Consider the following 19,888-nt stretch of genomic DNA (forward strand, 5'->3'; position numbering starts at 1 on the left):
AGCTCCACAGATAAGTACCATTTAACTTCAGAGGAGCTAAAGATATTTAAAACATTTGTGCTCTTGAATTTTAAAAGAGCAGAAAGATTTCTTGGCAAGAGAGTGACAGAGGACAACTCTGCACCTCTGCCCATGTCTCCCAAATTGCCCTACCAAGGGATTACCTGCTTTTGACTCTGTCTGCACATGCACTCACGTGAGCAGGTCTCCCAGAGTCCTACCAGCAGCTGAAAACTAAGCTGCATATATTTAAGTTACATGATTGCAGAATTCACAACTGAAGTGGCAAGAGAAACACTTCCCATCACCTGTAAGCTTATGTCCTGCTGTACCTATTACCTCTCTTACCAGAAAACCCCTAAGTTTTGAGACAAAACAGACTACACACAACCCTTGCAGACTCTGCATTTCACTCTTTTGGACATCTCAAGCTCCCACTCCCCTTGTTCAAGACAGCTTTGCCTCTGAAGTAACTGCAACACAAACAAGCTTTAAAGTACTTTTCTTTAGAAAGCTCTATGCTGAGGCTTAGACTGAAGTCTCCTTAACAGCCTCCCTCTTTGCAAAGTAGCGTTTTGCACAGTTACAGCATACCTAAAGAAAGTTTAAGTTTAAACTCAGTAAAGAATCTTCATATCAATTAATATTTCCTATTTTCCATAATTATTGCATGAAAAACGGTTTACCAACTTGGCTTATACTACCATGTTTTTATTCCTACTTTGCAGTGTCCAGGTTTATCTGAGCACCCAAGCACTTTCTAACTGTCCATGTGACATCAACTGTTCAGCGTTTGCTCATAACACTTGACCATACGTAGTTTTCTTGGAATTAGTCAACAATAGGAGCAAATCTGTCTCATAATGAAACGAGTGTTCTTGTATACTCACACCAGCTGTAACTGCATGTATGAAGCTTTGCTTGTATCTGGAAAAAAAACAACCAAACACCACCAAACCCCCAAAATAAAACACATTATCTGCCCTCTCTGGAAAGAGCGAATTTTATGATAAATGCTCACTGATTTATCATCAATCTCACATAGATTTGATATGTTGTGAAAACATGTCCTTTGATCTGATCCTGCACAACTCTTGATATAGACAGAACCTCATGCTTACAGTGACTGACCCCAGAACAAGCATAAAAGCCACATGCAAAGTCCATACCTCCTATTCTGACTTTTCCTTAGGTCCTCACCACTCAATATCACAGTTTAAAGCATGAATTTATTCTTACCCCTTGGATTCTAGTTCAAAGCGAACAAATCCTTGTATGATCAATATGCAGGACTGTAAGACTTCACTTCTTCCCATCAGCTTCATACAGTATGTACGAGTGCTTGCCCTTCAGTTTTCAAGACAATTCTGCAACACTTAATAGCAACAAATGCTAGCTTATAATTTAAGAGTAAGCATTTATTCCAGAGCTACTGTAATTCTAGTGTAACATTTACAGTCTCACAACCATGCTAACAGGTATTTATAATTCACTTCTGGCAGCTTTAGTGTTTTATCAGACTTTCATGTCTATGGTTTTACACCATAGTCACGAACGACTGCAATTCCTGCTCATCATGAGCTTCTCTTTCATTGGCATTAGCCCTTGAATGGAGCAATTTCACTTTCAAAGCAAGCTGCATCTCCCAAGCCTCATATATTTACAGAAAACACAAGCAGGTGGGCAGAGCAACTTTGAAGTTCAAGCCTATTGTTGCAAACAAGCCCAATACCCTGATTCATAATGAACTTTAACCAACTGCCTGAGAAACCAGCATCTTCTAAAGTCTCCAGTCTCCCTCTGTCCATGGAAGTGAAAATTGTTTTAGAGCAAGTTTGTTTTCAAGCTCACCAACCTTGACAATGTTTCATGCCTCTTTCATCCCACAAGTCATTTAGAATTCTTTTTTCTTCCTATTCATCTTCGTGACAAACTAGTTTTGATGCCTGTGTTCAGTTATTCTTTAACACTTGCATGTTAGTCTGACTCTCCCCATGAGAAACCAGATACTAAACAATTTTTACACAGCCACTGTTTTGATTAGTATTTGTGTTTTCACAATGTTTAAGAAAAAAAATTATACAACTACACATGAGTGCATAAGCTCTCCTTGGAAAAATACTCTGACTTAAGTAAAGGGAGAAAACAGATTAAAGATGTGTCAAGAACCACGTTCATGTGTTTTAAGGGTACCAAAACCAAATAACAACTTATCTACCTGTTTTAAATGTAGTTACATCCCAAAATGTCTGCAAAATCTCAGTATTACTCAAGAGAAGAATCCTAGCAAGCTAACACAGCAGTAGAGATAGATGAAGCAGCTTCACTTTTCATTGAAGGAAAAAGGAACCCTGGCATGAAATCAAGAGCCACAGGTGGCAGTTCCAAGCCTGATTTTTATGGGAAAAATAACTAATTTCAACTACACAAAATCCACCAAAATAAGTACTTCATTATTAAAAAGCAAATGTTTTGCTCAAAACAAGGAGGAACTGAATCTATAGTGAAATTTAAGTCTTACAGTAAGTTGTAGCAGTGACAGTACTCTTTAAGAGTCCAATATAATACAATTCTAGAAGATGTAAGTAATGAAATTCACTTGAAAAGTAGACTGTCATGAATAGACAAGTTATTATGGAGCCAAGGTCTCTATGCTCAGGTTATATTTAAAATTGCAAACAAAGCCATTTTCAGAGATACCAGCTTCTTTTTAACAGCAAAGAACATGTCATATCAATTCTAAGTTTAAACTTAACATATGGTATTCAAAACAAACTCTCAAACTACATTGTTTTTTCTTCCCCTTCTAACTTTAGCAATTATAACTGCCTTAGCATTAAAGCATCGCACTCCTAATAACCTAATATACAAGGATAGTGAGTACTCATCATATTTTACATTTCCATTCTCGTGAAGCATAGGGAGCTTTTAGATGAGACCAGGTACAAGCTCCAGTATGGGGTATGATCATTCTTGTAAAGGGCAGCCACAATACAGCTGATCCCCTTAAAAAAAAATTAGACTATATTGGCTTTGACAGCACCAATCAGACCATGTGACTTGAGACAAAAATCGAAACTCCGCTCCTTTATAGCAGGTCAGAGCTGCATCACACTTACAAGGCAAAACAAAGTTCTTCACTGCATAAAAGAGAACACATCATTGCACTGCATCAGCAGACTTAGTCAACTAAGATGCTGGTGTCAGCTGTGCCAGCTAGCACCCAAGCTCTCCATTGCAACCAGCTTCACCCCTGCTTTTTAACCAGGGAGAATTTTACTGTTGAAAGCAGACAAAGTCTGAATTTACAAGTCTCTATTCATGCTCCTAGCTAATTTGGCAGATCTAGTGGAAGCATCGGTTGTGCTATTCAGACCAAAAGGTAACATCACATTTGCACAAGGTGTAAACAGGAAGAGTCCCAGTGGCTATCATTCAGTTTGATCTTCTGCAAATGGCACATAACTCAGTAACTTTCCAACACTTTTTGTATTCAGGTGGCACTGCTGGGATCAGCAGCTCCCATGCCGCATGCCCAAGCCCAAAGGTTGCATTTGGGTAGCAGTTCATAACACTCGCTCCTTTGAAGTAATTTAGGTTCCCAAACCAGAGTACGTCTCTTCCACATGACTCAGCACAGATTCACTTTGCCCTCTGCAAAAACACAGCACCTGGTCCAAACCAATATATTGTACCCCAAAGAACACGTGGTGCCCTGTTTCCCATAGGCTCAGAGCGTGAGTAGAGCAACTGCCTGTCAACCAGCACCACATGACACGGATTTGCCTGTCAGTAGCACAAACTGTTGGTCCCAGCTGCATCTATTAGAGGTTTTGACAGGTAAACCCTCTTCCACAGGGGAATGGTTTCGTTGCAAGGTCAGACGTTCAGGGTGGTTAGTTGCTGTTCAAGGGTTTTGTTCAGCAGCTACCTTCAATGCACATCTTAAAAAGTTTTATAATGAAGAACTAAGTTGTAGAAGAGCTCAGGATTTCCTTCTTTTCCTTAAGTTACTAGTGGATAATATGCTCTAGTAATAACAGCAGTACAGCTGGGGACAAACTTACCATAATCTCCTATTAGCAGCCACCTCGGCTACACTATTCAACCCATTCCATGGAACATTACAAACCAAAAAAAGTACTTCTTCCCATAAAAGCTTTCTTTGTGCTGTATCTCAGCCCAGAATTATACTATACAATATCTCAAATTAAAGCAGATAAAGTTAGTCCAGTTCAACAGGCTAATAAACAAAGAGGTCACTGGACTATTAGTTTCATAGCCCACATAAATTTACAGTTAGAACACAGGAGACGAGGAAAAGGAAGAAGTGTCAGTTTTAGCCAAAACCAGCAGAGGATCAATAAACACTTTTACCTCCCCCTTCCTTATGTGATTGCTTCCTACCAGCCTCTCCCACCCACCTAGCACTAATATCCTCTGGTTTGTTTGCTTTCTTTACAGAACACTCCACATAGTGAGGCATCATTTAGAGCTGCAGACTCAGATCCCATTTATCACAAAATACTATGGCTATTACAACACCTCCAGCAAAGGACTCAATACATATTAAATAAAAACACTACTATGTTTAAGAAAGAACACAAGTTTAGTAGCCCAGAAGTCTTAGAAGATCTAAGAGATCTAACTTAGAAGATCTAAGTTGATAAGATTAAAGGCACTGCCACAGAGCAACAGATGCTGGTTAGAAGCTTATCTTCCAACTGAGGCAATGACACAGGCGTAAACACCCGGATTCACAAACTGCTTTTTAGCTTACAGCTCACATTGAACAAGATGCATCAAAAAACAGCCACAGTAATAACATATTTCAGAATCCTGTAGGTATTCTCAAATGTATCAAAAATATCCAAAGATTGACAAGACACAATATGGACATTTCAGTGAAGCATCACCATGCGCAAACTCACACAGGCAGGAACTTCAAAGGGTTACTCTTGTAATAGCCATGACATCCAACATCAGCATTACACTCAGATCAGTGCATCATACTGAATTACTTGGTTAGTGGATTTATCCATTTGATACAGTCAGAAATAAGATGTCTCTTAACACATGCTTCAGGGAACAGAAATGATTGAATGCCTCCAAGTATTTAGGAAAGAAGCTCCAGTACAATACACCACCTATTTCTTATGGGGAAGTCTATGCACAGATTTGTCTTTGTTGACTGTCAGTGAAAAGGTATCATGAACAATATCCACTTCCAGGACTGACGCCAGCCTAAAGGAATCATATCAGCTAGCAAAACTGACTTCACCTGTTACGTCTGTGCTTTTTCTGTGTGGGCTATCATGCAAGCCTACCACAACTTCATATACACAGGCTGTTAATAAAAAAATGCATGTACACATGCACGAAAATTACTTCCCTTTTAAAATCATTAAATGTCATTTTCCTATAAAGCAAGTACAGTTAAACAAGAACAAACAATACAAGATTGGTTAAAAACAGACATCTTGCAGCTCAAATAAATATCAAGGAAAGATGGTTCTATTGTTAACTGCCTGAAAGAGTCACACTCTTTGAAGCTGAAGCGTACTGAAAAGGAACTCTACACGATTTCTGTGTGCTGACCTACCAGAGCGTGATGGGTCCCATCCACGCTAGTGCCAGACTTCTGTGTTTTCAGTACATCACCATAATCTGCTGCATCAAAGTTAGTCTTCCACACCATCACCTGCAGAAGAAAGTTTCTCTATTAAAATTTTCCATCTACGTTTGCTTAAAGGTCAATTTTGTCAACAGATCAGCGAAAAGTCAGCAGATGCACACAAAGTTAACCTAAGTAAGCTTTGCCATTGATTAAATTAAGGATGGTATTTGTAAATACATTACTGAACACAGACATAGCATAACCAAGTTCTCAATAAATGACGTCTTTCAACATTCTTTGGGTCAGGAACATCGTGAAACTAGACCTACCTAGAGAACTCCAAAGCAACATGCAGAATACACCATTAAAACCAAAAATATATTAAAATACCATGCTTAGCATTACGGCACTTATCAGCCACATCCCAAACAACTAGCCACTGGTTTATCATGAGATTCATTCACAGGAAAAGGAGAGTTAGCACTTTGAGACTAGCGTTAGAGATCTTGAGCTAATTTGTCAGCTGCATACCAAACTCAAATCCCACTTATAGCCATCTCCATAATGCAGTATTTATTTCAGAAGAGAAGAGAGGCCTCTAACACATAAACCACTTCAACATATCAAGAGCAAATCTATGGAGTAAAATCCATAGCAGTGGCTCTACAAGTCTAAAAAACCTTTAAGAGCAATCAATCAACTATTTCAGAAGCCTGAAAAACACCTACAAACCCAGCCAGCTCATCTTGGTTATCAGAAACATCAGTGTTTATTCTTCACTTGCAAGTTTTCATCCCTGCTTCACATGAAATAAAAGCATTTTTCTTTTGTAGTTGCATAGTTAACCAACGAGGGCATTCCATTGTGTAACAGAAAAAACTGAGGCTCTTTCACTGTATAGATTGTCTCTTCACAGCGAGCAAGGGTGCTACTACAAAGATAGGCACTGCCACCTAGTCTAACCTGGGGGTAACTAGCAATGCAACACAGCTCAGTTGACAGAAAAGCAGATACTTACTCAGACCACTACTTTGAGTTGAAGTTTGTCCACATCTTCAGCAAGGCAATTCACACTAACTGTGTTAAAACCAGCATATATTTGCAGCACAGGGTGCAAATGGCACCTCCCAATGCCAGCAGGCTCATTGCAGTTCAGTAATTATGTGGTTTTAGATAGGTTACATGTCTAAATCACCACACAAAAAATTTTTTTTGACCTGTAGTGATTTTCTTGATTATTATTTCTCACATTTCTCTTGGATTCGGAACACCAGTATTCAGCTTTCTGACCATGGCAGGAGGGTTGGAACTAGATGATCTTCCAGATCCATTCCAACCCAAACCATTCTATGATTCAGAGAGGTCCACTCCACTGGAAAAGCTTCTTGTAAACATACAGTTGGCAATTTAAGAGTAATACTGGTTTTAATACATGCATATATTGTATGTTTTCCTCCATGCATGAAAGGAATCACTGCCTGCATTTTCAGAAACAAATCTGAGAGAGGCAGCTCCTTCACAGCAGCTAAGAACAGGAAAGCCAACAGCCACCCTTCCCAATACACATGTTCAGAAACACACAACCCTAAGCTACAGTAGAAACGCTGCCAAAGAAGTCAGTTATGACCCCATGCCACAAACGTACCTTTACAAAACACCCTTCTGGGGAGGCATTGCCACTCAGCATTTCAGTTTAACAATACCAGCCGATACTCTGCAACGAGCATTACTTTATTCAAAGAAATCCCAACCACAGCAAAGACAAAGAGGGAGCTGATAAAAAAAAAGCCTTTTGAAGGAATCTACGCAACAGAGAGACATAGGGCAATACATCCTCTTAAACTAAAAATGAAACGAAGAGTCAGCTTCTTGGCTATGTCTAGAAATTTAAGACAAAATTTCTGAAGTTTGCTATCAAAAATAAGTAATAATGAATTACTATAACTGCAACCTCCAGTGAAATCAGGGCTTTTAAGGAAGACAAACACCAAAAATGCATATTTGTGTTAGACGAGCACTCCAAGAGCAAACCTTAATCTAGTGACCCAATATAATTTTGTAAGACAAAAAACCCAGATGTATCTCTTCAAAACAGTGTGTTTAAAGCCTTAAATAAAAAGCAGTCTTAAAGCAACAGGATGACAAGCTATGCCACCTATCTCGGCAAATCTATAAAACGGAGTTAAAATGCAGCAGCTCATGAAACTCGGGAACCACAACCCTAGGACTGGTTTCTTCCTCAATAGTATACAACTGAAAACATACATTGTGTAGAGAACCCAGCAAGTCACTTCAGCATGGTCCAGACATACTGGGCACAATTTTACTTTCCCCCACTGACAACAGGAAACAAAGTCCAGCAGCTTTTAGAGAAATGTGTATCTGGACTATAACTCGGAACCAGAAGTAAAAGGAAGAGATCTCCCATCCTGTCCCAACTGCTTCATTAACAAAAAACCTTTATCAGCAGTACAAGACACCCAGGCTCTCAGTTCTAGTGTACACACCAAGGTCAGCAGAGAAAAGTCCAATTCTGACCCAAAAAGCTGTGCAACTGCAGCACTAGTACAGCTTTGCACCAGGCTCCCATTAATAAAGAGGCCTACAGCCTATATTCACATTTAGTCAGACTCAAAACCATCTGATCCCAGCCGCTGGAGATGGCTTAGCCCACAGCATCTCAAGTAAGACTGAGGACAGATCTGTGGGAGGGAGGAGAGCATTAAGAAACATGAAATAGAGAGCACTGTAGACCACTGGAACCTGGAAGAATATTCAGGGGAAGCATCCCTGCTTGCCTGCCTTACCCTTACACCTGTGTCTCAGAACTAGCCAGTGGCAGATCAAGAGATGATCCAACAGCACAGCCCGTGATATTCCAGGTATCTCAACACAGCCATTTGCACACCTCTCTAACTTATTCCCCAGCAGCAGATGCCTCATAAAGGCATATAACGAGGGCCGTGTATAGGGCAGTATTTCCTCTGCTGTACATACCCGTTCCCAGATAATGCAGCTGCAGTACTTCCTCAGTAAGAAAAGTCTGTTTAACATCTCTCACTATTTTTGTTTTCTCTTTCAAAGCAGCAAGATACCAAGAAAACAGTAACAACAAGGCACAAAACTAACGAATTGAACTAGTAAGATACCTGCTCATCAGAACCTCCAGAGGCAAATAAGTCTCCAGCTCTTGAAAATGTCACACAGGTAGCTGGCCCCTGCAAACAGATTGAAAAGACAGGTTTAAAAAAAGTGAAAGAAAACAAAGGGTTATAAAGCTACATTCATTACAGCTTTACAAGGCATTTCTCACTTGACAACAGTAATTAAAGGCAAAATTTAAAAAGCTCTTACCTGTCTGGTAAGTGGGCCACAATTAACATGCTAAGCTTGGTGGCACGCACTTACCATTTCGCACATTTTAGCCTCCAGTTCAAGACACCCATTTTTCAATATCCATGGCCTTAAGACAGAGACAGAAACAAAGAGTTTTACAGCTTCAGGCTTTTCCTTGTTCCCTCTCAATCATTCATTCTCTCTTCCCTTTAGTACGAGAAATTTGCAAAACTGCTGTTTATTAAATGCAGTGAAATGATTGAGTTTTATTAAATTCAGCCTTCAGTTAGCCACCCGATGGAAAGGTTTAAACATACAGATACACACAGAGCAGCACCAAAAGGAATACTGAAAAAGACTGTTAGACGTAAAAACGCTCCACTACTGACAATTCTAAGCATTCATGAATCATAAACCATGTCCCATGAAAATTTAAGTTTTTTAAAACAAATTTGAGGAGTGATGAATCCACCTTTCAGGCTTCAATTGCCAAGCCCTCAGAATCCACAGTTTCCAAGCTCCTCCTCACACCATGAATACTAGAACCACAAAAGGAAAATGCACTAAGCCAAGATTTTCACATATTCATGGAACTCCAAGGATCAGAACTTCAAACATTACACAGAATCTTCAAGACACTGACACCACCAGAGAGCAAATTTTATGGACCTCTGTGTGCACCAGATTCACCATGGAAAACAGCATCTTGTCTCCACATGCTTTCCAAACAGCCTTTCTTTGAAACCATGTAACTGTCACTAAGGGGCAGCATAAAACACATGACTGATGATAAAAATAGCCAACAGGTAAGGCTACAGGCAAGAAATCACAGAACCAGTTTTATCACTAAGGAAAAGGCAGGGGGCAGGGAGAGCAGTTGGTTGGTTGGTTTTGTGTGTTTGGGAGGGAGGGGTGTGTTTTGTTTTTTACAGTTCTCACATGCTCTGCGATATATTTCCAGGGTATTCCATACAAACTGCTCATTGCAGAAGACCCAAGGCTTAAAGCTCTCGTTTACTCCACCGTGACCTAACTTTAAAACATGCCTGACCAGCTATCAACCAAAGCAATCAATTAGCATCAATTAATTTAGCCAAGGTTACAAGCATTTTAAGTCAAAAAAACTGCACAAGCAGAATAACTGAATGCATAAGATTCAGTATTCAGAGCAGAATCCAATTACTCGTTTTATTCGAGACTTGGCAGTCAAGAAGCCCACAAAGTTTTCAGTACAGGAGAAAGAAAAAGCCAAGGCTGAGGAACACTGATTAAAGGAACAGGTCACCCAATGGCTGACAGAGCAGCATCAGCAGAGTAGACTGTACTTGTACATCAGCTTCTATATACTGTATTCTGTAGTATTATCTAGAGTTTTGCAGGAGGCAGCTATTCTCTTTGGATACCAATTAGCTGGACAAAGTCAACACGGGGGGGACATCCAAAGGCATCAGAAACAAATCAGAATCACTGCTTCAAACCCCCTTACATGTGAAGCATGTAGCCAAGCAATGACAGAGGCCTCAAACCAAACAGGCACCTGCAGCAGCACAGGAGAATACAAGCAGCAAGCAGGCACCCCTTACAATACCATCGTCTGCCATCCTTAAGCTACAGCCTAATGATGTATGCAGGCTTATGTTAGCTGTCAGGACTTTAACTGAAGAATAGGAGGATGGCTTAAACTGCTTTTCTCTTAGTTTTACAGGAGAGATGCCAGAGTTAACACATCCAGGATCATTTTCATACAGCACAGGCACTTGCATTTTGAAGAAGCCTCGCTCTTAAAACAAGCAAGTTCTGAGAGGCTATGGTTTCTCTCTAATGGCGCCGACTGCTGAAGTACATCTTGAGTAAAAGCATGCATTTCACACCACATGTCTATTTTAATACATTTTCAACCTTTCAGAAAGCACAGAGGACAACGCACATGGGGAGGATGAGGCAGGCGCTCCAAGATGCAGTTAAACAGCTGAGAAACCGTTAGATGTGTTCAAGTGCAGACACAACAGACAAACTGTTCTGCTTAGAATAAACAGCTGAGAACCCTGATAGTGAAGTTTCATGTCAGCTACCGAACACATTACTTTGCAGTCTGTCCTAAGCCTGAGCTTTTGCCCAAGCTGAAATAGGCAAAGGCAGCAATGAGCATTTCCAGATGCTGCCTATGGCCAGGTTTGCTGGGAAAAGCAACCTGAACTAGCAACAGGCTGAAAAACAAAAAAAACAACAGAACAACAAAAACCCAAACCCACAACAAAACAGCAACCAACCCCCTCCCCCCAAACCATAAAAAAACAAAACTAAAAACACAGCCAGAAAAGCTACAACCACCACCACCAAACCCCACCACACAAACATACACCTCCTAACAGGAGTTACCCTCTTTCAAGATCACCTATCTCAGAAGGCAAGGGAAGAAGCTTCTCACCTTGTATCAAGCTGCAAGGACAGACTACGCATTAAGAGTTCACATCTTCCCAATGGAAATTGCACGGAAATCTGAAATCCTGATTCTTTCTGGCTTCCCTTCTTTCTCTCCTTTGTAAAAGTGAGCTCATTATTATGAACCCTGAAGGTAGACAAATACCCAAAGATTGCACTTGGGTAAGTACCCAACTCTATCTGCAACCCGTGTCCCACAGCCCCGTGTGCTTTCAAACATGCTGGTGCAAGGTTATGCCAGCAAAAGCACAGTCCTAATGTGGTCACTCCCAGTGTGAAGTTTTAGCTTCCTTAAAACATATTAAGGTATTTCCATATTATTATTTCACCTGCAATGATTTCAAAAGGGTTTGAGGCCTTCCAACAGCAACATCTCACTCAAGAGATCTTGCCAGAAATTATCTAGTAGCAGCAATTTCAGAATGCATGCACAGTCATCAGTGTGACTAAGCTAGTTCAACTAACACAGTGTTATGTAGTGCAGATATTTCAAATCAAAGTCACCGCCATCAATCAGCTGAGACAAAACGTGCTTCTGCCTTCTATTTCCACCCACCTTCCCCAGCAATTCAACCCTCTGACCACACTGTCAGGAATGGAGACTAAAAATATGCAAAAGCAAAAAACAAATAAGCCATAAGAAAGGGCAGAAACAAGTACATAGCCAGAGAACTCCACAGTGGTGAATACTGCTCAAAGATAACAGAGCTGAGTATACAGAAGCTGCACTGACTATAATAAACCCCTCAGAGTCGGGAAGGGTGGAAAAAAGCTTTCAAGACATTGAAACAAAGTTCAGGAAGAAGCAGAAGTGAGGAATACTGGAGAGGAGTGATATTTCACAAAATTATTTTTTTCCAACTAAATATTTCAGTGTATTTAGACAAAGTTTAGCACAATACAAATCACATCGAAACAGGCAATGAAGTGACTCCAAAGTCATGGCATTCTGAAGTGAAAAAAAGTTCAACAAAACATATTCCTCCCAAAATCAGAAGTGATACCAAAGACTGAATGTACCTTTATAAAATAAAGGGGGAATAAACAAGTCTATAGACACAACATCCTCTACAGATTTGTTGACATAAGTTAAGTGAAAAGTATTTTTGCTACATGCTTACAGCACTCTTCCCTGATATAACAGGTTTGCTATAGCAACATACAAATAATAGTTTGCCAAATACTCTCACAATTTAATATAAACACACAAAACAAAAATAAAGTTACACTTGCCAGTGATTAGACACAGCCTAACTGCCATTTGTTCCAGGTAAGCATGGCAGAGATCCAGCAGATGCCTGATGCAATCCTGGACAACGTGTCCTGAGACTGAAGAATTAAAATCTTCCTTCAGATTTTTTTTTCCCTCTGTAAACTTACTGTTTGCATTAAAAGTGTCAAAAAGGTGCAGCTGTATATTCTATACAAGTTGTAGGGAGAATTTTAAGCTTATCTCCCATGCAACTAGAACACGTGAGATGCAGCAACCTTCTAAAGGATCACTTTATTCTCCTCTTCCTGTAGCAGGATACAAATGCCCTTCTACTGGGTGCTCCAGTTCTGCATCCTCATTGTGCTAGGTGCTAGCATCAGCCCCCAAATTCCTACAGCTTCTTACTGTAGATTAAACAGCAAGCTGCAGAGAGATAGGAATGGACAATGAGATACATCACGTTAGCAATAAGGAACATTTCTATTTAGTCCTCAGCAGTCCAACATGAAGACTGCTGAGCTTTTGTGCATGTCAAATAGAGTCTGAAACTACTATAGTGAGGGAGAATGCTGCAGAAAGTTTGAGGAAAATACAGAAGAGAGCAAAAAGTCATCCACTGGAAGTGTTGAGTGGGAAGAACATTGCCACTAATCAAAATTCATCCCCTCTAGTTAAAGAGGGGTACCAGGCAGGGAGGGCATAAGCCCCAGGGAGCCTTGAAAAGGACAAATGGCTCACACACTGGATGCAGCAAAGAAACTGGAAGCAAAACGGAAGCCATACAGAAGGAATGATAACAGGATCAAACCTAGTCCTTTGTAGCAGCATTCTCAATGAACAAGATACAGGCAAGGTCAGACAGCCACACCATGGTAGCTGAAACACCTGGTGGCACGCCAGTCCTAGCTAAGAAGGGTGGGGCACAGCATGCTACATAATCTAGTTTATGTGCAGACCATCACCCAACCCAGAGACAGAGATTATACCTTCGCCTCTTTTTCCCCCACTTCCTACAGAAGGAAGCTAGTGATCACAAAGCCTTTATTGCCCTAGCAATTCACAGGTGGATCAGCTTACACAAAATGTTAAGTGTGAGGTTCAGAACTATGCTGAATGGCTTGAATGCATTCATCACCTAAAGAGATGGGATCTCAAGCCAGGACACAAATTACAACACTGAACAAGTGACTGGCAGGATGCTAAGAGCATCAGTAACAATTGACACAGGGATGACAAGAGACAACAGGAACAGCATCCCTGAACACAAAGCTTTCAAAGGTGGAGTTAAAAATAGATTTCTCTGAAATAAATACTTAAGAGAAAGGCCAAGAGTTTAGTTTGTAGAAACGGAAATATGCCTGGAGGAAACAGTCATAACCGCATGCAGATAGCAGATGAATGTGTACCATCTATAAATAATAAGCAGACAATCACAGCAAAAGCCCTCCTGAACACCATTTCCACTCCCATAGAACTGCTGGAGGACAGAAGGCACACTATTTCAAGAACAGCAGGGCCAAGAGCAACAGTCAATTCAAGAGAGGCCAGACTTGCAATCTTCAGCTAGGAACAGAGCTAACATTTTGGCTTCAGCATAACATAAGAAACAAGAGCCAGGCTGGAGAGGGTCCAGGAATAAACCTGAGGAGAGTAGTTTAATGATGCACAGTCTGCACAGTGAAAGGAGAGGCAGAGGGGAAAGTAGCTGGAGAGACAAGTGGGGCCAAGGATGCAAGTAGATTTTTTTTCATGTTTTATGTTTTAAATCCTGAGAGAAACTAACGCATACCAGAGAAGAGCCAGGTAAAAGAACAAGGCATATCTAGAGGATGCAAAGAGTCAAATTAAAGGAGAGCTTCCTCTTCCACTGCCCACAAGGAGATGTAAAAGTGGGGAGATAGGAGCCAGTACATTCAGTCAAACTGTCCCTGAACAAATTAACTAGTGCAAAGAGCAAAAGGAGATACAAGTGGTGACAAAGCCTGAGAAGCAAATCCAGCAGCAACCATCACACTGGGATCATCAATTCAAGGTATAAAAGAAACAATAATAAACAGAGCAGTCATTGTCACTGTTCACAATGCTCTCAACTGCTTCATGGCATTGGAGAAGGCAGCAAGTCACACTTGGACAGATGGACACTGAAATGACAGAGGGTAGAGGAGCAAAAGATGCAAAGAGTAAGTGACCAAGACAATAAGGAAAACACCAAGGGCAGGTAAGAAACTCGATAAATGCATTCAAGTGCCAAAGAGCACAGAGTCTGAAACAAAAAGGTGAATGTCATGTGTCTTTCACCTATCACTTCGTTCCAGCAGCAGAGAAAGCAGTGAAAAGAGTTCAGTGAAGACCGATACAAACTAACAGACCTCTTGGTATGGTGGGAGTACTGAGCCTGTATCCCAGCATCAATGATGAACACGCAGCCAGGAAAACCACAGCTACGAAGATCTATTCAATCTCATCAGAAAAGGTGAAAGACAATAGCAGAATACTTAGTAGGAAAAGAAAGATAATGCAGAGAAGATGACAGAGGCGGGAAGAAATACAAAGGGCAAGACTGGTGACAAAGTTACACCCACTTTGGTACATATCCTGCAGAAGAAGCATCAGACAGAAAAACCCCAATCTTACAAAGAGATAAGAGCTAGGAAAAAAAGGTAGCTACGAAAGCATGGATGTTTGTTGTATTTTTTACTAACAACACAGATATCCCAAGGATGTGAGAAGGGGAAAAGGTGCCAGTCCTGGTATTGCACATTTGCTAACGAAGAAGTGCAGGACAGCACCAAGTATTGTCCTCAAGCAGGGACAGAGTGCAAAGCTATAGGGACTGCAGAAAGAATCCACATCTCCAACAGTAAGGAGAAGAAAAATGCTTAGATTAAAAAAGCAGATTCCTAAGAACTGCACAATGAGAGTGGTAACACAAAAGGAGAGAAAGGGAGAGGAAAAGGGAACCAAGGAGAAAAGCACTGGGGACAGAGACGGCAATGGCAGCAAGAGATGTTTTCACACAGAATACCTCTGACAAGAAGTCAGAAGGATTCTCAGCCCACTGAACTTTGAAAAATACCTGTATTACTACACAGGGCAAGACTGTCATGCCTGCACCTTCCTTCACCAAGGAGTAAGGGCTACAGCTAACACAGGGAAAAATGTATACTGGCACCCTATAATGAATCTTGGGTAGCTTTTTAAGTCCTGAAAGCTTCAGTTTAAAAAAATACCAGGGAAGACTAGAGCACTCTTATTTCCTTTTAATACTCAAAACCACTGATCTAAAATCAACTACTTACTATTTGCAACACACCTTTCTCTCCCTTTGTTGGTCCAGTTCTGTGCAGCCCTGAGATGTCCTCACTTCGTTCACAGAGGACTAGGCCTGCGTGGGTTTAACGCCACCTAGGTAGAGCTGGCAGCAGACCGTAAAGGAGCACATTTGTTTCCTGTGCACCTGCTCAGAAGCAGACAGCATGTATGCCACCCAGGTAGGTAGAACGCAGCTACTTCAGGGTTCAAGTCAAGCCTGCTTAGAGAATCGTAATTTTGCATTTTCTGTCTTCCTATTTATAAACATAACCATGCAGATGTTTTCTAAATATTTACTGAGAACTTCCATTTCACTAAGGAAGTCAGTCTGGAAATGCTCTAACCAAACCACCCCAAAGGGCAGACAAGCACTGTGTACATACCTGCTCTCCTCTAGCAACTCTCCGGAGGTGACTTATGAGCCCCAAAACATTCTGTTCCCCAACGATGATTCAGTACCAGAGTTGGACCTACATACCAACCCAGTGTCTCATCTGTATGGAATTAGGCAAGAGTACCTCACAGCCTGAAGCACTCCAGAACTAAAATATGCAGCACAATACAGAATGATACTTTGCAGCTGCAAGATGTCAGCTCCAAGCTGCAACTCCCGTCTCTAACAATCCTTCTGCTACGAGGGGGCCAGCTACATTACAATTAAAGACAGCAATGTAAACTTGGCAATCCTCCCTATGTAAACTACAGCTAATCAGCTGCTAACAAATTCCTGGCACTCCAACAGTTGCGTCAAAGTATGTCTTAAGGACATTAAAGTTTTTTTTTCCTTCAAGTGTCCACTCGCATGCACCCTTCCCAGAACAACATAATGGCAGTCCGCTGTCAGAGCAGGAACAAAGTCTCAACCAGCATATTCACTCACCCACACGAAGTCACAACTCAAGAATGTCTTCAGAACAGGCTGTTCATTTGGTGACTAACCTATAGCCCTCACTTAAAAAGGCAAATCTACTTGACCAAAAAAAATCCACACCCACTTCATTTTTAGCCACTTTGAGATACTGGCAGAAATCACAGTGAGAATGGAGGGGAAAATAAAGCCCTCAGCACTAAGCAGCCTGGGTTTATCTATGAGCAAAGCAGTCAAAAGCTGCGGCCAGTGCAGCAATCCACCCCAGCAGCTTCCGGTAAAAGCAGGGCTTGTTGTCACTGCCAGTTGCTTACTGTGAATGGAGCACAGGTTATCATACCTTATTTTTCCACTAAAAGTGCATCTGTTAAATCAGGCATCAAAAGAACTAACCCACAACAAAACAGGACATGCCAACAGAGGGAATGCCAGCCAGGGCTATGCTAGAACTGGTTCCACTGCCACCTTGGTGCAATACCCTCGAAGATGACCAAAAAGCACAACCAGCCACTTTCATACTTCTGCTTGTTTCCAAATTGAAGGAGGCAAAATCCCACAATGGCAACTACCCTTCAGCTGTTCCACTGTCAAAGCATTTCCAATACCAGTTAGATGCCTAGGAAAGAGTGGCAGAGGTCCTACTGATCTGAAACAGTGGGGGAGGGGAAATATGGAGCTTTAAGTTTACTTCTGAACAGACGACTCACAAATCAACTGTTTCATAGAAGCCCTGAGTTAAGTACAGCATCAGCCTTAACGGCCTTTCCGTTATCTAACTCTGAAGACCTCCACCACCATAGTCAGTTTTGGACTCTCACTCAAAGCTAAACTCTGTGGGGTGTTTTGTGCCGCTGCACTCAGTGAGAAGCAACCTACATCTCAGAAGGGAGGAAAATGGAAAGCAGGTTCAGCTTCCTGCTGAACAATAACCAACCAGGCACATCCCTTCCTGAGGGAAGGATGAAAGGTGCAAAGATTCACTGTCTTCCCACACTTACCCTTTTCCAGAACACAAAAGACAAATATGAAAACAAAATTAAGACAACAGTTCGAAGCTTTGCAGCCCCCATCTGATAAGAGTATCCACTTAGTCTAGTTTTCAAAGTAAGAATGTTCTATGTAGTTAGGGTTTACATGTTAGGATAACCAGGATTTGTTATCCTCCCCCCCCATTCTTTTCAACATTTGAACCCTTCGGTCGGTTTTAATCACATCTTTCCATGAAGTAGAGTCTTAAGTATGAGGCTGTCCTGTTTTTCCATTATTATTACAAAAAAGGAGAAAAGTTTATCAATAGACAGCAAAAGAGAAGTTACAGAACAAACTTGATCTTTCCAGACATCAGACAAGGCAGTCACTAAACAAAGCTACCAGAAGCCAGAATTATCAGTTTTCCAGCTTACACAGCTACTATTATTGCCCAGAACCATGCCCATGACCCGCAACAGCTTCAGGCTGTTATTTTTGCTGGCTAGTTTTGATGTTGTAAGACTCAGCCCCCATTTTAACAGAGATACAAGTGGGTTAAGAATTGCTGTTCTCTGTCCCTGTGGGAAGGGAACCTTTAAAGCAGGTCTGCTTTTTTATGCCTTTAAGCCCCACTCAGCATGAACAATGAAATTGGTCTATTTATTTTCATTTAACATTTAAAAAGAGAGCCCCAAGGATTCATATAATTAACCTTACAAGCAACACATCCAGCAGCATAACGCTAATAGGCCAATCAGTTAAACTTAACTAACCAGAAGCATTTATCACCTTCAATTATTTAATTCAGTCCATTAACAAAATGGAAACATGCTCCAAAATCACACCCCAAAATGGATTTCCTCCATTTTACCACTACTGTCCTTAAGTCTCCTGTCAGATGAACAGCGTTCACCTTCACAACACCTACACCAGGGGGCCAAGTGTTATTTGCACCACTCCAGAGGGGGAGACAGTCAGAGCTGCACAAAGAATGCATGACAGACACAGGATTAAGAGTCTAGGGCATAGCTCTGACTGTGCCCCTTAGGTCTCACACTTGCATCCTCAGTACTGGAGCTCCCTTTTTGTCTTGCTTTCTCATGCTTTCCATTCCTGCCTTACCTCTTTCCTCCACCCTAGGCCTCCCCTCCAAAACAGTGATGATCTCAAAGATTATTAGTAGTACTATCATCATAATTTTATGCAAGAAAGTTTTCAAAATATTTTTGGCCATGAAGAATTAAAGGCTCAAGCACAAATCTGCCCAGTTTGTTACGGGCTACACATAATGTGTAAAAGGCTTTGCCTCACCTGGTGACCATGAAGAGTATACAGAAGTCTTCCTTCCAGCAAGTCCAGAATTTTAAGAGTTGAATCATTGGAAGCAGTAACCAGATAGTTTCCAGAGGGGTGAAAAGACAGACTGTTTACCACTGCACTGTGCACTACAGATGGAAAAAACATATATAATAGTCACCGAGACCAGTTTACATAAGTCCAAGGCAAAAGAATAAAATAAAGTACAAGTACATTCCAATTTTCTGTTATAAAGTTCAACAGGAAAATTATCATGGGAGAAACATTCCACAAAATCTCTTCAAAGCACTGGCGAAGAAGGGCAGTACTCAATTCTTGTAAAAATAGGCACTACTTTATTGAAAAGAAAAAAGCTTTGCCAATTATTCTGGGAGATTTAAGGCTACAAAAGCTTCCAGCATAGCCCCAAAATGTAACTATATGCACAAGTGAGCTATATGATTCTGTGAAAGAGCTGGACATTGACAAATTTTACTATTGTGGATCTGTTCTTCTCGCTCTCAAGTCTTTCTAGAATAAAATCTATATGCTGGTGCGTTAAGATGATGACTGAAATTACAATGAAAGACAAACTGAAGCTTGGCATTGCACAGGTTCTTCTGTTTTCCTACCCAACTCTAACCAGGACTGGGTTTAAGAGGAACTAGGAAAGAAGAATCAGCAACTTGAAAATGGACCAGTATAAGCAGTATTTCTTCAGACATCCAGTTTGGCTCACCGAAAATTTAAAACAAGTATGAACAGACAAACTATCAAGGGTATGAATTTCCAATAAATTAATCCTTCCTGTATGAAGATTAAGAGTTATTTTGAA

General features: G+C 40.9%; 1 protein-coding gene across 3 annotated transcripts in view; it reads right to left on the reverse strand.

The window, feature by feature from the left end:
- Positions 1-19,888, reverse strand: part of POC1A (POC1 centriolar protein A) — a 59,581-nt gene that overhangs the window by 24,088 nt on the left and 15,605 nt on the right. For all 3 annotated transcript variants that reach the window (XM_080386315.1, XM_080386314.1, XM_080386316.1), the window contains exons 7-9: positions 19,069-19,202; positions 8,767-8,835; positions 5,603-5,701 (exon numbers count right to left, since the gene is read on the reverse strand). In XM_080386315.1, the coding sequence (XP_080242441.1) occupies positions 5,603-5,701; positions 8,767-8,835; positions 19,069-19,202 (302 nt within the window). The remainder of the gene's footprint in view (positions 1-5,602; positions 5,702-8,766; positions 8,836-19,068; positions 19,203-19,888) is intronic.

Source organism: Falco punctatus (assembly GCF_963210335.1).
Source record: "Falco punctatus genome assembly, chromosome: 4".
In the NCBI taxonomy this organism is placed as follows: domain Eukaryota; kingdom Metazoa; phylum Chordata; class Aves; order Falconiformes; family Falconidae; genus Falco; species Falco punctatus.